A 9,530-nucleotide genomic window follows, 5' to 3' on the forward strand; every position below is an offset into this window, starting at 1 on the left:
TACAATATTCTGATACATAATATCTGTTCAAATTGCATTAGAATTTTAAAATTCCATTGATATAATAAAGATCAACAATACGTTACAAAATCGACAACACGGTAAAGGCTCGGAATATATATAGATATGTTATATTTTAACTTACAATTTATCATGATTTATTATCTATACACTGCACGGCGTATTCGAAGCAAAAATAAAATGCACAATTTTTCTTCCACGTTCGTGTACAGAAGTATAGCTTTGCGAGACAGCTTCGTTCGCGACACAATGCCAACGACAGTCTAGCGAAACAAAACGGAATGATTCGGATTTCACGCTTATCAATTTCCTATAGCGGCGTTGCGAGATTAAGCGAGAAAAATTATATTAGATGTGAGAACTATGAGAAAATTAAACACGAATTAAGACGAGTATCGTGCCCCGATCGATAGCGTTAATGGATTTTGTAACTTTCGCATGATGTAGGTTTTTACATGACACATTGACTAACGAGAATCCATGCAATCGAGTCGTACATTAAAATCAACAATGTGTTTGACAGTTTGATTTCTCCATTACTTAAATAACGTAAATATCGCAGTTGACCGAAATGCAATAATATTATAATAATCAAGAATAGAAGGAATTTAAATTTTTTTTTAATTAATTACGGTTATTAAATTTTATACTATGAGAGAATTGCAGGAATTCCATACATTTCACGCATTAAATCGTCATTATAATTTAATAAAACATGGTTGATATTTAATTACATAAAATAATAGATTAATATTTCTGATAAATCTGGGAGTAATTTTAAGGACCATTAATTATATTTATTTTATGAGAGAGAGAGAGAGAGAGAGAGAGAGAGAGAGAGAGAGAGAGAGAGAGAGAGAGAGAGAGCTAATTATAATTCAGCGAAATATTTCTTTAAAAAAATTAGTAATTTTGACAATGTTATTTATTTTTCAAATTAATAAAATTTTTATGTACTTTAGAAAATAAGCGGAATATTCTTTAAATACATGTATGCACATTTGCAAAATTTCTATAGATTTTATCGTAGACTTCTCAAAATCAATTGCAATCTTCTCACATTTCAGTATGTGAATAAATATAATATAATCCCTTTGCGCACATATCCACATTACAGATATAATTAAACATGATAGTGCAATTCATAAATGTATCACCTATTTTCTACATTACAGAACATTTTCTCGATTTTATAACATATGTATGTACACTTGGGTATTTTTTTGTTATTTAACTTTTTATTTGACTGCACACATTTTGAATTATACAAAGTTGAACAATAGATTTATAGAACATTAGATTTCATTAATATAGCCACCTAAGCGTATTAGTAATATGATTATATTTAATCTCCATATAAGAAGAATTCCTTGATTAATTGATTGTCGTTCTACTATTAACCAACCATTCACGACATGTATAAATTATTATCAGAAGAAAGAAATTACGTATAAACCTAAAAATTCTATCTTTATTATTAATTAACTCTACCTTTAACTTTCTTAACAATTATGCTACAATTTTTTCTAACTTAACAATTTATTTTTAAAAAATACAAAATTATATGTAGAAGAATATTGTGGTTTTTTTAAACAAAATCAATTTTTTACATTTATTTTTGTGATGGTTATATTACCATGTTCTTTTTCTCTTTAACTTATTATGCAGTGTCGCTACATTTTTATAAATAATATATAATCTGGTAAATATTTCATAACTTTAAATATAAAATCTAATAAATAACACTTTGATGAATATAATAGTTAAGATTTAATTTAAAATATTAATTATTAACAAAATTATTGTATAAAATGTAAATGGATGGTCATATTGCCACCTTCTTCTCTACTTTATCTAATGTAGCTATATGTTTAACATAAATATATATATTATATATTTATATTATAGTATAAAAATTATGCACAGATTGAAATCTGCTTGCGAGATACTTAATCCCATCGCTGCTTGTATACTGTTTTCGTATTTTATCCAGTTAGCATTACGATAAGATAATATTTGACGAGAACACGAGATGCCGTCTTCTTCTCTAAATAATCTTGATTCGAGGAGGCTTGCATTGACGACAGGAAACCACCGTCTTGCGGACAGTAATCCAGGCTTTGCAAGTCAAATCGTGAAAATGGATTTTCGGCAAGGATCAGGAACCAAGGAGAATCGTCCAAGACCGGCGGCATTTACTACTTGCAAATTCCAAGATGCCGCGAAGTTAAACTACTTAAATGTTTAGTTTCGCGAAGTGGAGTTGGTTTGGTAAAGTGCGGTTTCGAAGGATTACAGAAATTTTCTAACAGTCTGCAATACGACAGATTTTAAAATATCTACATTTTAATAGGTGGAATAAATGCATATCTTAACTTAACTCTCGCTCGCGATTTAGAATGATAATTGTTGGACGTCTATCTTATTCATAAAAAGTTATCTTTTCAAAAAAAAAGGTAAAATAATGTTAAATATAGTTAAATATAATTTAAAGTAGTTAGCACGAATACTTTATTTGGTTAACAGCTTCTCAATTACTATGTTTTAAATCTTCTAAGTCTAGATAATTGTTCTTTAATGTAAAACATAATTACTTTTATACTAACAAATTTATTATGTATATATTTACATTAAGTTGAATATTACTATTAAGTTAAAAAATTTAATTAGACTAAACAAGTTTTTGAATTACAAAATTATAATCATACATGAATTAAATAGACATAATGTAGACGTCTGTTATCATTGGCCAATTACCTTGTTCTGACACAAAACTAATTTTAACAAAATATGAAACAGGAATACTTGAAGGAGAAATATATTACTTATTACGTTCTAAGTAAAATATTTAAAAAATTTATTTGTAAAATATTTAAATAATTATTTATGTTGGCATTTAAAATTTAGCTTTTTATTCCAATATTTAGACTAGGTTCGTAAAACAAATAAAATAATAGGTTTATAAAACAATAAAATTACTTGTAATTTTTAAAGAAATAATTATTTAATTAAAAAATTTCATGGTACTAATTACTTTTTATTATTATATCGACATAAAAAAATATAAAATTAAAAAATATATGTTTAAGACATGCGTTTAAAATTACATATATCAGTTTTAGTACGGAAACTTAAGGCCAAATATTCTGCTAGTAAATTTCTTCAGTTCCTGCAATTCCAATCCCCTTTCTCTGGTCTTTGCGACAAAATTTTTGTAAACTTGGTTTGCATATAAATTATTGATTAATTGCTGCATTTCTGGGGACGTTAACTTTCCGACAAAATCGGCGAAAACTTTGGAATTTTGCAACTTCTCCTTGTAGAGAGCGTCAATTTTGTCTACAGGTAATATATTATAAAGATCCTCGAGCATTCCTTTCATTCCATCACCGATCTTTTGTATTCCAATTTGAGATTCAAAAATGCTCAGTATTTTAGGGGGCACATAATCACCCATGCCAATAACCTTGTGGAACTCTTTGATACCTTGGATAACTCTCAATCCAGCCTTCTCTAGATATACTACTACATCTTGATGTTCTTTAAGAGCTTCGATCTCACGTAAAAGAGCATGGAATTCAGTATTAAACAAGTACTGAATAGCTTCTTGCATTTTTTTATCTTCGTTCATGTACTTGGTTATTATTTCAACAGCCTTGTTTGTTGGAATAAGCTCTATAAAGTCCATCAATTCTTTTTCTAACTCAGTATGCTGAGGACCAAATTTCGGGAGCGCTTGTCCCAGACCAACAATGGCCAAAATGCCAACCAGAACTGTTATGTACCTCATCTAGACATAATTTATCCACATGTAAAAAATTAGTATTGTATCACAATATGTATTTTTTGTGTATAAACGTAAAAATAAAATAATAAAGATTATTTTTAAATGTATATTAAGTTTCTTGACATTAAGATAAATTTATTTATAATTATATTGACTCAATAATCAATGGCAAAACAATAATTATTATTATTATTTAATTGAGTTATTTTCTTAAAATGTGCAAATTATTTTTAATATAAAAAATACAATTTTACTTAAACCATTTTTTATGTAGGAGAAAGTTGCAAAATGCATTGTATTTCAATTGTGTTAATATTTTATATTTTTATTTAATATAGAACTAATATCTTCAGCAAACATATAAAATAAATAAGAAATGAATAATATAAATAAAAATTTCATAAATCACACCTTATTTTGTATATACATCTCAAAAAATCAAATATAATTGATATTAATTTTTTATCAATTTATGTAACTAAAAATAATATAATTACGCAATTTGATAATAATTTTTATATTAAAAAAGAATATAGAATATTTTACATTCTTTATGTATGGATATTTACAATGAAGACTGAATCTATATTTATAAAATCTATTTTCTAATGCTAATTTTTTATTTTAAATATTTATTAATTATTAAATGTTTTTTTATTAATTATTAAATTAATTTATTATTTTGAAAAGTTAAACATGTAGAAAAAAGTACTTGAAACATTAAACTACAATTTTATTTATATACAAATTAGTAAGAAATATAATAAAAATAGTAAAATGTATTCAACAACTCTCTGTTATAAATATGAATCTTGTTATTTAAGATATTGTCTTTACCTTAACGCAGCTGTAGATGAGTACAATAACTTTCGTACAAGTTTGCCAGAGATTTATATATCCAAACCAATCTTGAATCTTGTTATATAAATCAGTTAATAAAGAATTAGATAAGATAATTTTGATATCCGGATGTAAATGTAGATTACTTGATAAATTAGTAATATAATATTTTTTTAATACGTTTTTAATACATTAAATATTTTATATATGTTTATATATAAGTATATATTTATATATATGGTATGATTAACGAATTCTTTTACTAGCCAATCTATTTTAAAATTACAGACATCTTTTTCTACAAAAAAGAATAAGTAACAAAATAATTCCCACATTTTTACATTTTACATCATAAAATTTAAAAGATACATCTGTAATTAAATTTTTTTTTTCTAAACTTTGATATTAATCCGTGATTTACATAAGAAATGCCATGACATTTACTAAAACCAATTTATTATTGATAACAGCTTTCTTATTATTAAATAAAAATTATCTACTATAATACTTAAAAATAGTTGATTTTTCAGAATATTTATTTTACAATAGCCCTTATTTGTTTAACAAAATAACTGTTAAATAACTTTTAAATATATAATCTTACGGTAACTATTTACGCCATTAATTAACTTCTTATATTAATTATATATTTATATCATCTAAAAATTAGGTTTACAAAATAACGTAAAAGTCAATTGTAAAAAATTATAGACAGAATTTTTTAAATTTTATAATGTGAAAATTATCATGTTTATGATTCTCTACAAGTTTTACACCGCGAAACTTATCGATTGCACTAAATCTAATGATGAAAACACATCGTGATTGTATCAAATCTAATCAATATAATCTTTTAATCAATAATAATTACAGTTTTGTCATCTGCACCTTCCACTCTATTTAACATATTTGATAATAGATATTTTTATGCCTTGCGATACTCCAAGCATTATAAAATAACTCCTAAACGTAAGCACAGATATTTAATATGTACGCTAATTTTCTATGTACAATACTTAAAATAAATTCTAGATATCCTAGGTTTCATTGAACATATAAAAATTTTCTACAAATAAGATCTAATTAAATGTATTATTGTTAAAAAAAAAAATTGCATGTAATACAGTAAACAATATAATATTTTATATTTGTCCTGTCTATTGACTTGACAAGTAAACAGCATTTTTCTAACATCAAGTTATCTTATCTAATTCATTATTAAAAGTTTGTTCTAACAAGATTTATGATAACTGCATTGGATATATAAACCTGCGCAAACTATTTATTAGTGTCATGTACGAACGTCACTGTGCTCGTCCACAACTGCTATGGTAAGTAAAGACAAATTTTGATTGAAATTGCATAAAAAAAGAATGTATTAAATACAATTGCATTTTTTAAAAACGGAAAAGGATGCCATATAATTAAGAAAAAATAATTTTATTAAATAAAAATAGTTATTTCTGTTTATTACTTACTTCATATATCATAATCAAAATTAATAAATCAATCACAATTAAGAAAATTAATATACGTTTAAAAATAATCTTTTTCATTACATTATATTTATATACATAAAAACATATGGTTATTCTAAATATTAATTTTTTATATCTACAGATGAAGTACATATCAGCGCTGCTTGCCGTTTTGGCCATTATCGGTCTGGGACAAGCTCATCCGTTCCGAAATTTCGGCAGCGGTCCTCAAGAGCGTTCGTTGCAAGAAGAATTGCTAGATTTTCTAGAGCTTGTTCCGGCGGACCAAGTTCAAGACATAGTAATTAACTATGTGATTGCAGACGAAAAAGTACAAAACGCTCTGGCATATTTGTTTACACCTGAATTCCAATCGCTTCTACGTGACATCGAAGCTCTTAAAGAATTTGATGCTCTAGTAACATATCTGCAGGAGGCTGGATTGCCAGTCATCGAGGCTCTACAAGAGGTGCACAGAATCCTTGGCATGGAGGATTATGAACCGCCTGGATCAGGTCTTTTCCAACCTCTGTCTCAAACGCAGAAAATCGGGGATGGAATGAAAGGATTGATCGAGGATATTTATAATGTGTTACCTATTGACGAGATTAAGGCACTTTACCAAGAGAAGTTGCAAAATTCCAAAGTCTTCGCCGAATTCATCCAGAAAATGAAGTCCCCCAATCTGCAAAAAATAATCGACAATTTGTATGCAAATCCAGTTTTTAAAAATTTTGTCACGAAGATCAGAGAAAACGGATGGGAACTTCAGGAATTGACAAAACATATTAACAGACTATTTGGCCTTAAGTTTCCGTACTAAAATTATAATACTTGTAATATTTTAAACGCGTGTTTTTAACATGTCTTTCTGTTTTATGTCGTTATATGTTGATGCAATAATAAAATTGTGAAATTCTTATACAATTATTTCTTTAACCATAGTATCCCAAACGCATAGTGCGAAACATCATTGTGTCCCTCGCTACAAACTAGATTTTATTTGTTAAACAATTGTTATGAGTCCTTTTTTTTATCTTGTTGTAGAACTCGCAAGTGAAAATTATCCACTTAATACAATATCTTGTCAAATCCTTTATCTTCTAATTAATGTAGTCGCAGGATATAATTACAGACGAGCGAGCGTCTGAGCGCGTAACGTTGATGGTAGTTTATTAACTCTTTGTTAAAACCTCAATGGCGAAAGGAGTAATTTATATTCCGGGGTGAAGATAATTAATCGTAAGTGCGGCGTCGACAAAAAAGACTCCTTACTCTGACGTGCTTTGTTACGCGAACTTCTTAACCGGTGCCGGTAAGAAAAATTTGCAAAACTTAAGTCGATCGCTAAATAAGCAAGATTGTTGGCAAGATCTTGGCTCCTCCCTTAGTTTCCTCCGTGGTTTTCCTTAATTAAGGATTCTGCTCATTACCATTGCGGCAAACCTCCTCGTCCTCTTTCCGCTGTAAGTGGACGAGATGAGGATAGTAGAAAAAAAAAGAAGAATTTTCATTCTCCAGATTATGGCCTTTTTTCCAGCGACTCAGAGCTGGATGAAAACTTGTATCCACGTAGACGATGACGCACATGACGCTAACAGCCTTCTTCCCTTCATCTCGACGCGCTCCAACGCAACGGATTACCGTCACGTCAGAAGAAGGAAAATAAATAATAGTAGAAGAGTAATCACGTAGAAAAAATTAAGATAGATAAATGGACAGTACGTAAGATTGACATGTAAACAAAGAGAGATAGCCACGTTACTTTTATTTTTTTCTCTTATCTAATGCAATAAAGTACGGCGATTGATAAATTTGTAGCAAATATGATTTTAACAATTGATTTTCATCGCTTAACAAGACAAAATTATCAGCACTTGTTGTAGAATCGAAATAAAATACGATGACTAGATAGAGAATAAAGACAGGAATATTCATTAAAATAAAAATTCATACTTAAAGAGTTGTGATTCTATGAGATTCTTTGAGATTCTATCGACATTACGCTAGACGTGATAAAAATTAATAAATTTACCGTACTGAAAATATGAGCGAGAGTCGCATTCTCTTACGAAGACGGAAGGCACGAAAATAAGAATATAAGAATAGGCAAAAGGGATCGTCGTACAAGAAGCGAATTTCTTCGAGGTACGAGAGATCCTGGAAGGTGCCGGAGAAGCATTCGCTTTCTTCCTTCCGCTCTTTTCCTTCTTCGTACTTTCTCTCCTTTCTACGAAAGAGAAGCGGTAATCAATACATGCGTCTACTCATCCACCTTTCCACCCTTTTCACCGCCGTCTTTGCGCGCCACCTTTATCTTGAAGCGACCACTGAACTTCTCGCCGTGCGTTTGTATGACATTGCCAGTTATATCTTTAATGTCGCTATTCTTTATCGACAAACCGATATGTTTACGGATAAACGTTTTATAAAATGCCAGAGTAATAGGCACAAGGAATCACCAGAGTAATTCTCTCTGAGCTTCTTGCTCAAAGAAACACGGGCCGAATTTGTGTGTCATGAGAGTTGTGGATGGCTTGACTGATTGTGTGCTAAGTCGCCGCTCGTGAACGAATCAGTCCCCGCGATATAACGGATAATTTGGCATTTCTATTTTCTAAACTGCTCAAATATTTACAGACAAGAATTTTGTGTCGTATAAGACAAGAGAATACGCGTAAATTAGTTTCTATAAATTAATGTTGAATAAAATTGAAATATTTGTATGTGTGTTTGCCTTTACTAATATTAACTAGTCAATCTCGGAATGTAACTGAAAATGTACATTGTTGTCGTTAAGTTATTAATATTGATCTGCTAAATTGTTTTATTATCGTTCAATATTGATACGCCCTTTGCAGAAATTTAATCGCGGAAGGGATCCGCGTAGTTTGGAAAAAAAATTTTTATCGATATTCGCTTCATAAGGAAGTCGCACCGCCGGTAATAATACCCGATGATAAACAGTGCCGCCTTGTACCCTGTAGCTGATAAAATTTTAATTACAGCACCGTGCATGTATTTGGTAGATTATGAACCTTATAATGCGATTAAAAGTTGCCCGGAATAAACGGGAGGCGGTATAATAATTATCTCTGTTAAGATGCGGTTATACAACGCTGATAATTATTAAGTAGCTGAAGTTATATTGCCGTCGATAAATCAATTTCAAGTTATGATGCGTCGAGACGTTGCATTATTTAGGCACATTAGTTTCGCATCTAATTAACTTGACGAAGCTTTAAATAGTATCGCATCCCCGAAGTCCGCGAATTTCTCTCTCGCCATCTTAGAGCGGCCGTCTTTTTATCACATTTCCTACAGTTTTTAAGTTGAGCCATTAGCGAAAGAGCTTCCATAAAATGTGATTAAATAGTAGACGTAATTGCTAAAAATCAGGGTTA

The 9,530-nt window shown here is 29.3% G+C and overlaps 2 protein-coding genes across 2 annotated transcripts; one reads left to right on the plus strand and one right to left on the minus strand.

The window, feature by feature from the left end:
- Nucleotides 1-3,081: 3,081 nt before the first annotated feature.
- On the minus strand, nucleotides 3,082-4,709 carry LOC105834828. Its single transcript, XM_012677608.3, has 2 exons — nucleotides 4,646-4,709; nucleotides 3,082-3,811 (listed from the first exon to the last, which is right to left on the minus strand). Exon 2 carries the CDS (start codon nucleotides 3,809-3,811, stop codon nucleotides 3,140-3,142), a length of 672 nt encoding a protein of 223 aa, XP_012533062.2. The 5' UTR covers nucleotides 4,646-4,709; the 3' UTR covers nucleotides 3,082-3,139.
- Nucleotides 4,710-5,880: 1,171 nt separating this feature from the next.
- LOC105834848 lies at nucleotides 5,881-7,053 on the plus strand. Its single transcript, XM_012677644.3, has 2 exons — nucleotides 5,881-5,979; nucleotides 6,269-7,053. The coding sequence occupies exons 1-2, from the start codon at nucleotides 5,977-5,979 to the stop codon at nucleotides 6,947-6,949; spliced, it is 684 nt and encodes a 227-aa protein (XP_012533098.1). The 5' UTR covers nucleotides 5,881-5,976; the 3' UTR covers nucleotides 6,950-7,053.
- Nucleotides 7,054-9,530: the final 2,477 nt, after the last annotated feature.

Source organism: Monomorium pharaonis, chromosome 2, assembly GCF_013373865.1.
Source record: "Monomorium pharaonis isolate MP-MQ-018 chromosome 2, ASM1337386v2, whole genome shotgun sequence".
Classification (NCBI taxonomy): Eukaryota; Metazoa; Arthropoda; class Insecta; order Hymenoptera; family Formicidae; genus Monomorium; species Monomorium pharaonis.

Bases quoted from the DNA above. Each gene is read 5' to 3' on its own strand.
- LOC105834828 (XM_012677608.3), bottom strand. From the start codon at position 3,811: ATGAGGTACATAACAGTTCTGGTTGGCATTTTGGCCATTGTTGGTCTG.